Genomic DNA, 16,667 nt, shown 5'->3' on the forward strand with positions numbered 1-16,667 from the left:
CTGCAAAGATAATAATTTATTCATCTTTTTGTAGGAGTAAAATATGAAAGAAAGCATGCGTTCACTGACATATGAATACCCATAGCAGGGACCACATGATCACCACCACCACGAACACCACCGCTGCGATGATGACGGCAATGTGTGGAATATTCAACAGACGGGCCAACAGCTTCTTGAGTCCTCTGGGCTTCCGTCTGGTCTGTCTGTACTTCATGCAGAGCTTCTGCAGAGTGTGGTCCACCGTGGCCACCTCCACAGACACATCTGCAATCTACAGCCAGGGGGGGAAGGGGCGTTCATACTCTAATGCAAAATGTCATCAATGTAGCAGTAAATCTTATTTGCCCTTTCAATATGTCTTGGTTCTAACAGGGATGTGGCTAATGATGTTGAAATAATGTGAGGAGAACAAACAAAGTGTTTCCTGATATTGTAAATCCCTCTCCGAGGATTTTAATGCACCATCATCGTGCTGCGACCATCCTCTTCTTTGTGCAGGTCAGCTAGTTTAGAGGCGGAGCGATGCTGATCAATCCCACAAGGCACAGAGACTTAGGTGAGCAAGCGTTTGGATGCTTTTCATGTTGCAGCATCCAGTGAAAGACCATCATTGTTCATGGATGTTAAATGAAATTGTCACATGTAGCTGGTGATCTGCCATTGCGGGACCACTTTAGCTTATGAAGGGGGATGGATGAAAGAAACTATTAGATGTTCACATTCAACACTCATTGAGTTACCCAATGCACATATATTATTCATTCAGTGTCATCCCATACTGTGCAGGTGGCGCTTAATCCATCACACACACTAGCAGGGTATGGATTCCAGAAGACAAAACGTAACATATTCAGATCAAACATGACAAAGTGTGGTACTTCAAACATTTGATGTGTAAGAAGACGACTTCTGTTTACCCAAAATCTGGAGAAACTAACAAATTATGGTTTGAAATTCACATTAAAAATTCAAGATTATAAAATTGCAGTTACACAACTTGAAGGAAACACTAAGGGTAAAGTATATCTTACTTACACTGGCGACGTCCTGTTGAGATGCATCATCATCGCCGCTCGCCGGCTCGTTCTCATCGCACTCTGTGCCCATGACACAGGCATCCCATCAAGCCTCTATCATCTATTCCCTGACGCTTGTTTTGTCAGATCCATTCTCGTTTCCTTCAGAACGAACAACCGCCTTGTGGAACCCGCAGCAGATACAGCTCACTGTCTGGATGCACAGTGGACAGGTGTGTTTGTGTGAAACCAGATACTTCAGCGCAGGCGAGCAGCAGAGAAACCTGGGAGCAACGCGCCTCCTCCAGTTCTGTGGCTAATGTTTCATTCATTAACTTCTATCGCTTGGTTTGATCAAACTCACATGAACTGACACTCAAACAGCTACAGTCACAAAACCAATTGTTTGCTTGCAGCTAAATACTACTTTAAAGTGACAACATTCTCATTTGGTTTGTACTAGAGTTTTATTTACAGTGTTAACACGGTAGATGAATGAGTTAGTGGATTTATCCTCTGGCTGTTTGTGCTCAGAGCTGACAGGCTCGCAGCAAAAAGAAAAGGGTCCAGCCTTTGTGAAATAACCTACAACCATGTTTTTCCAAAGTAAAAACCGGAGATACATCGTCGTCATAATTAAAATAAAATAAAAAAACCTTCAGCTGGAATTAATAAGACAAAGAGGTGGGGTATCATGAGCTTTAGTGAGCAGCATTAGTGAGCAGCTTGAACACAGTCATTATTTTAACACTTCAGTCATGCCCCATACAAAGTGAAGGCACTGAACTTCAATGTGCAACAAAAATAGACACATACAGAATGACATATGAGGCACAAAAACAAAACATGATTCACAGACAGGAACAAATATAAAGTGTTCTTTGAATCTTCAGGACATTTTGGGCATGCTCTGATTATTCAACAGGGGGGGGACAAAGACTCATTTCCTAAAGAAGGCGCTGCGGGTGATGTTGTACAACAGGTGATAAGGCTTTCGTTTTGGGGGCTCGGCCAGCGAAAAGACCTGCTGCTGAGGCACGCTGGTCGGAATGGTGACGTGACGCTGGTGAAGAGGATGAAGGTTTTGGTGGTGGGGGGGGACAGAACCAGAGTAACCAATGGCTAAAAAGGCAAACGGGAAAAACAAAAAAGTCAAACATTTTTATAACGAGGTAATTAAATTGAAAATAAGGAGTGGCTTAAAAGCATTAAAGAAATGTATTTTCCTTACGTTTGATCTTTCCCTTTTTGGCTCTTCTGGCATTAGCAATGGCCTGTTTTCTTTGATCTTCACTGATTTCAATTCCTGCCAAGAAACACACAGAATTACACCTTCAGGTCAAAGTATTTCCAACCACCCCCTTCCTCAAAAATCTTTTCACCCTCTGCACTTTTTACTTGACATCTATACACAGTAGCCGTTTTGTATCACGAGTCAGAGGAATCCGACTCTACTCACCCATTTCTTGGTCTTCCTTCACTCTGTGTCTCTCCTTGGCAAACGCCTCCAACCACCTCTGCTTGTCCTGGGCCTTCCTGCAGCACAGCACACACACAAACTCCAGAGTGGAGGCGTTGCGCAAGCGCAGAGCGTTCCGCAGGGTCAGGCCCAGGTCTGGGTTGCGCCCGTCGGGAACGTCCAGCACCTCGGTCTGGTCCATATCCAACCGTCCGCGGTAGTGGAGCAGGTCTCTGCGCAGCACGTCTTTTTTGCAGAAGACCAACTGGTGGTCAAACAGGAAGAAGCTGCGCTGCTGCATTTTGCCTTGTCGGACGACACGAGTCAGCTCCCCAGAGTGGATCAGCTCTGAACTGCGCTCCAGCACGTCCGGCCCCTATGACAACAAGACACACACACAAAGAGTCAAACGATTTATACAATATAAAGCAACATTTGTTCTATGAGGTTAGATAAACACAGAATGCTTTAAATTCATAACCAGATAAATTGTCGTCATCATCACCTCCCAGCGCAGAATGGCGACCTGCCAGTGAGCAATGGCGTCGACACTCTCGAGCCGTCTTTTCCTCTCGTTTATCAGACTGGCCACATTCTTCATGGCCTCGTATGCTTTGCTCACTCCGCTGAAGTCACTGCAACAAAACAGCAACAGAACAGTGAGCATGGGGCCCAGCATAGACATAAAACTGATAAAAAAGGAAATTTACATTTTACAGTACTACACTGCTTCCATCTTCATATATCTATCATATAATTCGTATGACTTAATTATTGAATTTATCCATAGTATCAGGCATCTTTGTGGAGTTATGGAAAATACTTAACACTTTATGGAGCAGGACTGCCATATGCAAGTATGACATACCTGTGGTCCTTTGGGGTGTACTTGAGAAGTTCTCCCAGCTGCAGCGGATATTTGCAGATTTTCTGGACGGGCGTGAGCAAGAAGCCAGCGATGGAGATGTCGATCATCTGCTGGAGGAGGCGACAGGCCTCAAAAAAATGTTTATATCGGCCCGACTTCATGAGGCGATGCAGCTCAGCACTCGCCACTGGATGGGTGTTACAGTACTCGGAGTAGATAGAGAAACCCTCCCCCTTAAGAAACAGAAATTAGACGCAAATTTAGACATCTGAATCAGTTCAATATATGAGTTACAGAGTGATTCATTCAATTGGAGGCATTACCTGCAGGAGAAAACAAGAGCCTATTTCACTGAGGTGTGGTTGGTCTTTGTTGTACTGCTTCTCCAGGTCCTTTAGAAACTGCCTCTGAAATCTGTATAGGTCTTCTATGTTGCTGAAAATGGTCTTGAGCTGCAGCTCGGTGAACATGTCTGGGTGTTTGCGGCACTGGCGGATGTAACCCTGAAAAATACACACATGTCTTGGTGTTTGCGGCACTGGCGGATGTAACCCTGAAAAATACACACAATCTGAATATTTCTGCTGACAGACGGCGTGAAAACACTTCAAATACTGGCCAACAGGAGGTGCTGCATGGGAGAGCTACACTTCATATACTAGGTGTGAACCATGTCAAAAGGACAGAAAGGTTAAGTGTTGAGGCTCGTACCTCACAGATGTCTTTGAGGTGCTTGATGTAGATGCGTTCAGTATTCATGATTTCCTGAACCACATTGGTTCTCATCTGCTCCCTGTGCTGAGAGCTGTGCGTGTCCCGGGGAGCTGGATCCTCCTGGTCTGCTACGCTCTCGACACTCTCTGCGCTCGAGTCTTCCTGGTTCACTCGCACCTGAAACACGTTCAACGTACAAATATAACACTTCAAGTCCAAATTAGTTTTTCAAACAGCCACAGTATATATATATATATACACATAAAAATGTGGTGATTGACAGTGTTTTAAGATTAAATGGAAGTAATGAACATAATTTCAAAAAGGGAGAACACTTAAACTAAAAGAGACTCAGATCTACTCCACATCGCTATAGTAACACTGATTCAGCAACAAGCAAACACACGGCTGATGCCCATCTGCCAATCAAATGACCTCATCATGGTTACTACAGCATGCCTAATTAAGAATCAGCTGCCAATCAGCCGTGGTCTCCACAGAAACCATTGGAACATCTAAGGTTTGAACCCTTTCACAAACACCGTTAAGAGCTTTGTTTGGCGCCGAGCCATGCTTGCGAGTCTTTTTCCTGCTGCCAGAGAGCAAACGTGCGTCAGACAAACAGGTCAGGTCGTCCACTTACCCTCACAAAGCTGGAGGGGAACCAGGCCTCCCTGTCGGCCCCCCTGCCCCACCACCAATCCTTGTGCGAGGCATCCAGGACGCGGATAACATCTCCAGCCTTGAAGACCAGCTCCTGTTCTTCCATGGTCACATGGTCCCAGAGAGCCTCAGCGTACACCCTGTGGCCCGAGCTTATCCACTGAGCAGCGCACACACAGATAAGATAAAGATGCAATTACATGCCGGCTAAGCCTGTGTCTAACATGTAAGATTACGTCTAGACATGTGGACACTTGCAGAAGTTGTGCTGAACTGTGCCCAAACATCTTGAAAACACACACGTACAAAAACATGTTCATGAGGCTCTTGACGAGTCACGCATACAACAAGATACATGTTGCGTCATCAATTTAATGCGTATTCTTGGAGAAGATGTTTAGGAGTGTTGCAACACAGCGAGTGCGTCACCCTCCTCAGCCTCACCTCGTTGAGCACAGACATCTCCACCCCTGGCTGGAGGTAGGGCGTGGCATCAGTGAGCTCATCAAAGCTGCCCTCCTCCTCCTCCTCCTCACTCACACTGTCATCAAGCGTCGCCGAGCACTCAGACACACCATCTGCAACATATATAATGAAGCTAAAGAAACTTGTGGAGCTGCAAACTTCATGACAAGATTTTTAAAAAGCCACAGATGCAGGCACAACAAAATGTTCCTCCATGACGTATTAACATTCCCAGACTCCAGTTTTCCCACAGACAACAATTTGTGATCTTGGTGACCCCAGCTCTCACCGCTGAGCACTCTGTGGAGCCTCCGCCGTCCAACCCGATCCAGTCCGATGGGGGTGCTTTGGGAAAGGGCCGAGGGGCGAAATCTGGCAGACACCGCTCGGTAGGGGGGCACCTGGTGGGAGGGGATGGGCGGCCGTGACAGGGGCTGCAGAGAGGACAAGAGGAAACATCCTGGGATTTAGAAAGAGCTCAGTCACTCTGACTCTCACCAACTACCGGATGAATCAATGTCCCACAGAAACAGCCTGCAACCTCTAGACAATAATGTATATAACTAAGACCTGGAATATTTATTTGGTACTGTGTATTTTAAGCAGCAAAAGGTTCTTGATGTTGTGAATAAGGGTTTATATGTTTCACACCTGATCTGCAGCAGTGCTCTGAATTCTTGGCTTTTCGCTCTGTGTAATAGTGCTCATTATATTTGAGACTTTGTTAGTAATCTAGTATGTATTTGGTTTGGTATAACTACGCTTAAACATTGAAAAGAGGGAAAATATTAGTTTTTAAAGGAATATCTGCAAAGCAAACATTCGCTGCATTGAAACATTTTCCGTTTAAATTTTATGTTAGACTTAGTCGCAACCCGTCCAACACACACACCCACACCCTTCCAGGTTACAGATAATTATCAGCATTTTTTTTTTACACAAACTGTGTGGAGACATAAAATCTGATCTAATCTTTCTGATCTCCTTTTTATGTATCCAGGTATTTTTTGGTGGTGGCATTTCTTTTCTTCTTAAATGGTAAACAGACAAAAAAAATGTATGTATTGGAAAACAAGTTTAAGCTGCAGTACAGTTAAACCAGGAATTTCATCATTTGGATTCCTTTGTTAGCAACTAGATCAGCCTAAGCCCAATTCAATACTCAACTATTGGAAAATATATGAAGTCAAGTCCTACAGCCAACGGGAACAATCAACTGGACAATTCCCTTTTTTTAAAATAGTGGGTCTAATCTGTAAGTGTAACAGCTTACAGAAGGAAGACGGTCGTCCTTCTCCTCAGCGTCAGGGGGGAACAGATCCGCGACTCCTGTCACCGAGATGGGTCGATACCTCTTGCACTGAACGTTCCCATTCGTGCTCTCAGGGCTCTCTCCGTTCCCATAGGCCTCTTTGTCCCTGCAGTCTTCATGCAACGATACGCTTTCTGTCCTTTCCTCAGCATGCTTTTCTGCCACTTCCTCTGGAATGGAGTGCTTCCTGGATACAAGCTGCCCATAGTCAGAAATGGGCCGAGGTCTAGGACGACCGGCCCTTCGCCGAGGCTTGATGGAGTACGTCTTTGCGGTAGTCGTGGTTGCATCTGTGGGCGACGTGGGGGACTTGGGTGACTCCGAGAGGCATGTTAGGGAGAGAGGAGGTGTGCTGCTGCTGGTTGTCGGAGACGCTTCATCGGTTTGGATAAGTGCCTCTCGCACTTGTTGTTCTGATGTCACCTATGGGATTAGGGGCAAAAAGTTCAAAACTTAATATGGTTGATGATATTGACTCTTCCCCTGTTCAATGACCTGCAATGTACAGAGATGTGGAACATAATATCTGCTGGGAAGAACATCTGTTAATCAGAAACAGAGCAACATGGTGCTGAAAGTCATAAAAGTCCCAAGTACAAACAAGTGTCTTTGTTGGCTCTCGAGGCAGAACCACAAGAATCAGTGTGAAACTATTTCAATAATCTTTTCCAAGATTCTCGTGAGAAACTTCGTTCGCGTTTGATAGTATTCAAGTTCACACAGTGATTGGCTCAACATATTGAACACAATCAACATCCAAGCTTATCTAAATTCAAACAAGGAAATGCAACATAAGTTGCACAAATATTCCACAATTAAATGTTATCATACAGTCAGCGAGTATTGTAAACTTAACAGTCAAATATTGGCAAAAGGTTACTCATTTGGAAATTGTTGTTTTAAGTCTGTTAGTCAGTCAAATCATTTCAAACCTCACCTCTTGGTTTTCTTGATCTGGGTCTGCTCCCGACCATATACACTGGAAAGGCACACAGTGGACTAGCACCATTGTGAAGCATACACACACAAACACAGACTGGCCTGTGTCCCCAAGGCCCTCAATTTTGTGGAGGCCACAACGATTTCTAAAATAAACAAATCTGATTTTTCTTGCTCATCTTAGAAGGAAAAATCACTCTCTGTAACAGTGTGTAAATAGTCCTGTCTGCCTGGTGGTGCTGCTCGCTGTCCTCGGCCCAGTGTCCATGGTGCTGGACTTTGATCCATTGGGCTGCAGCTAGAGGGAAGGGGGGCCAGGGCAGGGGATGGACTTGCTCATGGACTCCTACCCTCCTACAGCACCAGGACTATGGAGCCATTTTGCGCAATGGCCACTAATCATAAACAAAGCCTAATCATTAACTCCTGCCTGCTCCGCCGGCATGCCTGTCAGCCCTGAACAGCTGGCTGCAGCATGTGACCCCGCTACGGCAGAAGTCAGTACAACAGACACAACATCATCCTCATCATCATTTATTTGATTCTAAAGCAGACTTTGGACCGCAATCTGGTTTTTTTTAGCATACAAGCAGTGACAAGTATCACGTTGACCACAGAACTTATCTGTGGAATCGTGTCAGATTCAAAGATCAGTTCATAAGTTCAATCCTTCATTTCTTTAGACAAGGGTCAGTGCCATTCAACTCGAATCCATTAATGATTACGCTGCTCTGCACGATAAGAGAGAGAGTGTAAATCTCCTCTGCCTTTCAGTGCTTCCTTCCTCGCTGAGAATGTAAAGAGCCCTTGTCATCCTGATGATTTCTAATCTCGTGCCTCTATTTGCATGACAACAGGTTCTGATGGTGTGAAACCTTTTGCAGCTTTGTTGTTTTAGCTGCAGTAAAACAGTAAAAAACTAAAACAAATAGGCCAGTTGCATGAAGACAGAAACCTAGCTTGATGTCATCAGTGTTTTTTAGCAGTGTATCAGAATATCTGAGCCAATGAACAGGTGGCGGAATACTGACTGCTACTAAAATATAACTTAATATTGTATGTTATTATATCATCCTCCCGACATCTTTACAGACATTATTTGCCAACTGTGAGGCTGGATGTCTCAGGGGAGACACGGCGGTTGCTACGGAACATACTGTAGCGTTCCTGAGGAAGAAGGCTACGAGATGGTAGCTGGGTTCGCCAGCAATTTAAGAGCGCAGGTGCACCATTCACTGTGTGCTTTGAGCTCTCGTAAGTGTCCTTAACTTCACTCCGTAACTACTCCATAGTGCTACTCACGTCGTTACTTCCGCAGTCGCAGAGTGTTACGGACCTGTGGAAACTGATTCGACGTCATAGTCGTGGTATACGCTCAATATACCACGGCTATGAACCAATCAGATCACTTGATTTGAGCTACCCGTTTTATATTTTGTGTTTTTCATTAATAAACGAGATACCGGGGAGCGGCTGTTGTTCTGGTGTGTGTTGGGTCTCTTACCTTGTTTGGTAGTGACTTGGCCTCAGTCTGCTCTGTTTGTGAAGGCTCCTTTTGGCTGAGCGGCGATGAATCACAATCTGCCGTCTGTTCATAGCCACTTGTTGTTGCCACAGCCAGCGAGTCACAGTGAGAAGAGGCACCAGGTGAATTCTCTGTTCCATCTAAGGGATCCACAGAGACCGGGCTGATGAGGACCTGGTGCTGCTGCGGGCTTACGTCCTGTTCCGGCTGGTGATGCACCAGCGTTGTGTGTCCGACAGACACGACCCGGGCTCTGACGGGCGAAGGCCGGCGCTGCCGTTCGCTGGTGTGTAGGCAAGGCACGCGGCGGGAGTAGTCGTCATGGAGACGGGTCAGGGGAGACATGGGCGATGTAGGGTTTGGGGAGGGACTCCGCCTGCGTCGGACAGTCAGGTCAGTCATGCTGCCTACTAGCGTCAGCATCGGTCCCTTTGTCTTCACAGAGCTCTTTCTACAATTTATAGTGTGGCATCGAAGATCCACCGAGGAGGCACTGGCTGTCCTCTGGATGTTCGGCGTTCCGTTTGACAAGGCAGTCCTCTGTGGTTCATCCTCAGGGGAAGGAGGACCCAGAGATGGGGCTTTGCGTCGGAAAGGTGCCTTAAATATATGTAGATTTTCGGCGCTTCTGCTCATTCTGTTCAGCACCTTCACGTCTGTGTTGTGGTTCGTGTTCTGGGTCTGGACATTGACCTCGGATGTGTGATCCTGTTTCTGACCGTCCGCAGCTTCGTTCGTGCCGATTCCTGCAACTCTCCCTTTCCCTGTGTCAAATAAAGAAATGCGTCCTGCCCCATAAGCTCTCCTGATACTCCTTGAGAATCGCGTGTTCCGCGTGAGACCATCTCCTTCATCATTTTCCTCATCATCATAGTCCTCAATATCTGAGCCACACTGGCTCATCATAGCCAACTTGTGAACAGTAAAATTTCCATTAGGCACACTGTATCCCTCTGCTGTCTTTAAATTATTTCTTCCATTGTTTAGACTAGGCTCAGTGTTGGCCCCACTTGTGCCATTAGCCATGTCCTGACTTGATGAAGGGACATGCTCATCATCGCGGTTTGTCGCCCCTCTACTCTGAATACCCTGAAGCACAGAGGAGCGGAGCTTTTTGAAGGAGTCTACAACACCTATACCTGGAAGTCCTGACCAGGACTGGGTGCCACTGTTGCCGTCGTTGCTGTGGACTGAGATGGGGCTGTCAGCGGTTGGACTGTGAGCAGGGACAGGGCCCTTCCTCGGGTTAGAGAAAAGCCTCATAATTCTGGAGGAGTAAGGCTTTCCTTCAGGTGGACCTATGACAGGGTTGGTCCAAGCGGACTGGTTGATGCTGTTCAGTTTGTTCTCGTCAGTGGGGGAACCCGCAGTCACCGGCTGTACCTGGGCACCACATCCAGACAGTAGGCATGGGACTGCACTCCTGTCACTTTGACCGTGAAATGGGTAGATGTCACTGAGGGGTCGGCTTCGGATCAATGGGTCAGCTTTGGTGTTGTGGAAGCACGGGAGAGGGTCTTCGCTTGTGGACAAGCCTCTGTCGTTTTGTTCTGCCTGCAAAAAAACAAACAGATTCATTTAGTGACCTCTGCACGTTTGAGTGCAGAAGAATTAGACACATTAATTGTGGGGGAAAAAATGTAAAAAAAAACGATTGTTACAGTAACACTGCACACTTTAATGATGACTGAAAGGGCATTAGCCTAAATAGTACATAAAGTGTGCTTCAGGGGATGGTTGTGTGTTTGCAGTAAAGTGTTCTTTGTGTTAGTATGCAAAAGAGAAGGAACTGAGGGAAGAACGAGGGAGACACAGATAAACCAAAAAAGTATTCAGAGTAGTAAAACATCTTTCACTGATCACTAAACGTGCATTTGTCCTTGGTGCCATATTTCACTGTGTCCAAGGAGCGCTGAGGCCCAGGTTGGGGGTGGTGTTGTGTTAAGCTTAGCTGTGTGTGTGTGTGTGTGTGTGTGTGTGTGTGTGTGTGTGACTCAGGGCAGTGGTTAATGCAGCTGAGCCTTTGAAGTGGGGCCTTGTGAGCATGACTAGGCAATGAAGTTTGTTAATCCATTGTGATTAATGCAATAAATTGCCCATTTTTCTCCACATTACTTCCTTGGTGAGATGATGTCAGGGCGACGAAGGGTTGTGTGATCATCATATCAGTGAGAGTCGGACCCTTTTACGGAAATACGCTCCAACTGTCTGTCTGTTTAGGTCTGTTACCAAATGCCAGTTTTCACCTCAGACATTTTCACTTGTCATGAAGGTCTCTTTTATGACTGGATTCAACAGTTTTGGCCGCAAAATGACACTTTGCTCCAAAGCAAGTATCGGACTTACAAATATTATGCAACAATAAGATAACAAAATTTAAGTATTGTATGACTTGGCTACAGTGCATTGATGATAACGACTATAAATCATATTGAATATCTATTAAATGTATCATCCCATACTGCCATTTTCCAGATATTTAAAAGTTCATGGTCATTGAATTATATCCAAACACTTCCAGACCCAAGAAATCCTGTCTCTGAAAACATTGTGTGCATCCATGTGCAGGTTTTCCTTCACAATGTCTCTGAATCAAGACAAGTAAAAACAGTTTAGATATTCAGACATTTTCCAAAACAGTTCACTGATACGACCCAATTCTTCTGCCGCTTTTCATTCAAACGCGGATGGTTGGTGGTTAGAATATTGAAATCCTAACCCTAAATTGACTGTAGGTGTGAATGTGGGTGATGGGTTGTTAGTCCCTGTATGTTGGCCCTGTGATGCACTGGCAATCTGTCCAGGGTTTAACCCTCCCCTCTCGCCCAATTTCTGCTGGGATTGGCCCCAACCCCCCCGCAACCCTTAAAGGATAAGAGATATATAACATGGATGTAGATTAAAATCATGGTGAGAGTGAGACATGATCTCCGGTAAGGATGATACTATTCTTGCCTTAAGGTTTTGAAAACAATATAATATGAACATAATAATAAAAGGTTCATAACATGATTTTAGATGTTAATTAATGTACAGTATTTATAAAAATAACTTCTCTTATGATGGTAATATTTCCTATACTGACAATTGTAATATTATCATTCATCATCTGCTTTTCAAAAAGCATCCAATTATGATGCTTCTGTTGTAAACAATTAACACTTAAAATAAACACTAAGATTAACTGTTACCATATTTACATTACTGCAGACTGTTTTACATGATGTCTGGCTGGAAAACCTTAAACAAATCACCCCCCGCAAATACTGTCAACATTAATCAGGTTCAATTTAAATTAATTAAAAATAATATTGTGATCTTGTCAGCATCGCTTTTGCGGAGGACGTTTTTAGAGGTGTGAAGGCAGAACTGCCTCCATTATTTCGTGTTTGCAGATGCAGGGAGTTGCAGGGATCCTGGAATGCTCCCATACCTCCCATCCCCAGGCAGGCTCAGCACCAGATGGGTCCTCTCTGACCAATCAGCTGTCACTTTAACCGGCCCGCTCCATCACACCGAGCGCTTATGTAAACACAGAGCCACTGCTGCCAAGCACCGCTGCTGACAGACAGTAAACACCCCTCATGAACAATGTGTGGCTTTCAAAGCGACGCTGAATTGTCTTCTTGTGCTCTCCCTGTGCTCTCCTCGGCCGCAGAGGAATCGTGTGGAGTGGCAACTGGGAAAATATGAAACCATCCATAATTCCATCTGTTTTCCAAGCAGAATGATGGCAGATAGGGGAAGCATTTCTACAGCTTAGGTAGTTTGTTTTTGTTGTGAATACTCATCATGCTCTCAGCCGCTCCATTGACCGTGCTAGCCTTTAAAACACCTTGAGGCTTTCTCCCCACACTTAGAGACGACTGTCACGGGCCAGTTGGCATCTACTAATACTTTGCACTGCAGTGCAGTTCATCCGAACCAAGCTGAGACAGGTGGTCACCAGGTCACATGAAGACAACACACTTTAAACATCAACTACCTATGTGCAATATGCTTTATACTTCCAATATGTGTGAAGTGTATTAGTATCTGTAACTGTTACCAATGTCCTTTAAAACTAGTGATGGTTTAATGGTCATTATTGTATTTTTAATCTATTTTTATTAATTTTTTTTTGTATTTATTTTTTTGTATTTTTAATCTAAACTGAGTACATTAATCTCAGGGGAAATGTTACAACTGATTCCACAATTGACAAAATTACAAATGTCAATACTGATAATTTCCTTAATTATAAAACAGAGATAAAAAAAAGTAAACGTATGTTGTACAGCTTCAGTCATGCACAACAAAAATATCCAAGACATTAAGGTATGACACAGTGACTCGAAACAGGACAAAAACAAACTATGCAAATAAAATATTCCATTGTAAAAAAAAAAAAATCCAGGCAAATATTACTTACGTATACAATAGTATCTCGCCCTATGCAGGTAACTTTCAGTATGAGACTACCAGGATCACTGCTGCTCTCCGTCTTCCTCCTGCTATCTGTCGATGGGAGCGGCACACTGGGGCCCTGGTCCAGAGTTAATTAAGAGGAGGAGGAGGAGCCCCCCCCACCCCCAACACACACACACACACACACACACACACACACACACACACACACACACACACACACACACACACACACACACACACACACACACACACACACACACGGCAGCCAGCTGGAGCCAGCCTCAGATTAGACTCCCAGCGATGAGGATGAACACACACCAGGATATATAAACATGTTTACAAGGGCTAAAAAGCATGCACTCCAAAAACTAAATTGCAAATAGTTGGAGCATCCTCTCAAACACTGCATGGCCCACGTCCGCGTGCGTGCGTGTGCGCACAGAGCCGAGGAGGGAGTGAGGCATTTAAATCACTGACTCCCTTCATGTTTGGTGAGAAAACTCAGGCTGTTATATAAGGAGTCATAACTGCAAAGTGATAAGTAACCTCCTGCTCATAGTTCACCTCTGCAGAGGGTTGTCCTGCCTGGGGGCTAGGATAAAAGCCATTAGGCCAAAATTAACTGAGCATTAAACTGTAAGAGCAGCAGACAGGGAGTATCAAGGGAAAGTTAGAGTTTCTGTCATTTTCTCTGGCTTAATTCCCGAGACACACACAATCACCCTGGAGCAACACCGCCATTCCTTCGTAAGCTGTCACTTTACCAGTCGCTTATTTGTCTAGATGAACACAAGTTGAGGAAAGACATTTCTCTGGAATCCTTACATCACCACGTACAGTTTTCACGAAATCCCAAATCAAAATGTACTATCTTGAGTTCTCAAGAAAGGTCACTGCATTCTCTCTCAAGTGAATGTTAATGTGACCGCATTACAAGATTAAGCTACGCTTCACAATAATCAGTATTAAATATTTGAATCCATATTAAAATCTTCTTAGACTTGGTGCTCGTCAGCCAACCTCGCAGCCTTGTTCAAGGCAAACTTGCCTGGGTGTACTTTAAAGATAAAAGATAAAAGTTAAAACTGCACCAACAGTATCCATGAGGACTGCACCACCTCTTCTAGGGTCAAATCAAAACAACACATTTTAGTCTCTTATCTTTATTTTAACCTCCTATCCTTATTATTTTTTATAGCACTGGTTTGCAGGGGAGGTCCTGACCTGCTACACGTCCCGCCTGGATCAGGTGGGCACACCGGCTCTGGTTCATTTTCCCGGTTAAAGTCTCATATTTGGCCTTGACCCAGTTTCTTCATTTATTTCTGATCTGGCAAGAGAGAAGAGAGAGCTGGGAAATGCCCCGCCCCCTTTCTATAGAGCGTGGGAAGTATGGGCACCGGCCAGAGCAGGGAGTGTCGCCGCTCTCACACAGACAGACAGACACTCACTCACCTGATCTGCTCCTCGCTGTCACTGAGACAGAAGACCAGAAATCGAACACCACCGCAGTGTACGAGGCTTAGCAGGGGCATGACCAGACTCAGTGTCTCGCTGTCAACAGTCAACCGTGTAACAACAAGTGGTCAAATCGTATTCAATATTCTACAGGAATCTGTGACAAACTGTAACAGTTTGCCACCGGTTTGAGATTAGAAGGAGTTCACACTCCCACTCCTTTATCTGAAACTCTTCATAACGACCACACTATTTCCCCCTAGTGCACAAAAAATGGAGGGATTGAAGTTACAACGACCCCCCCCCCTTTTCTATGGACTTTAGTGCAAACGGAATGAAACTAAAGCAGATTAAGTTCATGACCAACATAAACAAGAGGTGTGGGTGTTGCATTTTGTGTCTTGTGGGACAGAATTACAACTGTGTGAAGAAAGAGAAGAGCGTAACACGATATTGTTGTACAGTGATTAGTCCTGTTGTGAAGAGTAGTTTTTTGGGGGCGGCCGCTGTAAAGCAGATGACCCAGACCTGCATTGCATAAAAGTCTATCAGGGAAGAAACGAGGACAGCTTCATTCTTTGGGAGGTACATTGTGCTGGTGCCTGCAGACTTTTACAAGAAGTGGAGCAAGTAGTCAGTACCTGCAGAGAATTAAACAGTCTCTGAAAACAATGAGCTTTGAAGGGGGGGTTATACTGAGTAAGCTCATAAAGAACTCGGGGGGGGCAAACTGCTTATTTATTTCTGCATTAATGAACTTTCTTTGGCCATAAAGCTGCTGGCCCCCGAGCCCCCTCCTTCACCCACTCCCTGCTCAGCCCGGCATCTCCCACATCACTATAACAACCGCCGTGGCTGCAATGCGCCACAAGAACCCCCTCTGGTCCCATTATCAACTAGAACACACGGCGGCAGGGGATATCACTACAACTGCGACGTGATCGATCGATTCATATCAATCAATTATTTGATCGATTTGTCAGAGTACCTCGGAACAACAGAAAGTGTGCTCACCCTGCTCATAGTCGCTGATGATGTCCTCCTGACCCCTTTCTTCTTCTTCTTCTTCGTCTCACATCAACGGAGCAGCTGTTCGTGTTGTTTAGCCACAACGCAGTCGCCTCGGTTGCTCTGAGCTCCGGCGGCTCGCTGCCTCGCGCCCGTTCTCTCGCACAAACATGTCGGGGGGGGGGGGGGGGGAATTAAGAAATGACAGAAGAAAAAGGCACAAGTGCGCTGCTCCTGCTAACTAGTCACCCGGCAACATGTTGAGTCAAAGCGGCTGACTTTCCCAAACGCACCGCGCTAGCAACTTGAGCTAGCTCACGGGGCTCACTCATAAAACTTCTCCAGAATTGCGCAAGCTCTGCGGTCGTTTTTTTAAATTCCCGTTCGCCGACCGGCCAAACCTGTTGGAAGTCAAGTCCGAACAGCTGTTTTAATACTGACTCATTCTTTTTCTCAGGAAAAACGTCGCAACATCGCCGCTGTTTCCAGTCAAGAAGAAGAAGAAGGTTCTTTTCTTGAACGACCGAGCGGCCGAGCATCATCAATGCACTTGTTGCAGCGTTCGCGAGGGGCGGGGCTTCGATGGTGTTACGGCGGAGGTAACTGGTCGACCGCGGCTTGACCATGCCGCCCGGCAGCCAATAACAGCTCAGTTGATTAGTCCGTGACCGCACGACCACGCCCCACTGGGGGAACGCGCTTCATTGAAGAAAAAAAAAAGAAAAACTAAAGGACGAGACAATACAAGTACTTCCTGCGGCTCCGGGAGACAAAAAAAGACTGGGCCTTCCAGTTGGTGCTGCGTGTCTTCCTCGTGTCGAGTCACT

At 45.4% G+C, this 16,667-nt stretch overlaps 1 protein-coding gene across 3 annotated transcripts; it reads right to left on the reverse strand.

Moving 5' to 3' along the window:
- Nucleotides 1-1,467: 1,467 nt before the first annotated feature.
- Nucleotides 1,468-16,409, reverse strand: spata13 (spermatogenesis associated 13). Of its 3 annotated transcripts, XM_047329800.1 has the most exons (14): nucleotides 15,847-16,409; nucleotides 13,376-13,489; nucleotides 8,944-10,518; nucleotides 6,462-6,923; nucleotides 5,478-5,622; nucleotides 5,168-5,301; nucleotides 4,704-4,883; nucleotides 4,058-4,237; nucleotides 3,670-3,849; nucleotides 3,347-3,579; nucleotides 2,984-3,113; nucleotides 2,479-2,854; nucleotides 2,251-2,325; nucleotides 1,468-2,141 (listed from the first exon to the last, which is right to left on the reverse strand). In XM_047329800.1, exons 1-14 carry the CDS (start codon nucleotides 15,853-15,855, stop codon nucleotides 1,960-1,962), a joined length of 3,975 nt encoding a protein of 1,324 aa, XP_047185756.1. In that variant the 5' UTR covers nucleotides 15,856-16,409; the 3' UTR covers nucleotides 1,468-1,959. The 3 variants fall into 3 exon arrangements, with proteins under 3 accessions (XP_047185756.1, XP_047185757.1, XP_047185758.1); XM_047329801.1 differs by lacking the exon at nucleotides 13,376-13,489 and having other exon boundaries at nucleotides 15,847-16,408; XM_047329802.1 differs by lacking the exons at nucleotides 8,944-10,518; nucleotides 13,376-13,489; nucleotides 15,847-16,409 and adding an exon at nucleotides 7,438-7,822.
- Between the last annotated feature and the right edge of the window lie 258 nt (nucleotides 16,410-16,667).

The sequence above is a fragment of the Scophthalmus maximus genome, chromosome 21 (assembly GCF_022379125.1).
Source record: "Scophthalmus maximus strain ysfricsl-2021 chromosome 21, ASM2237912v1, whole genome shotgun sequence".
NCBI lineage: Eukaryota > Metazoa > Chordata > Actinopteri > Pleuronectiformes > Scophthalmidae > Scophthalmus > Scophthalmus maximus.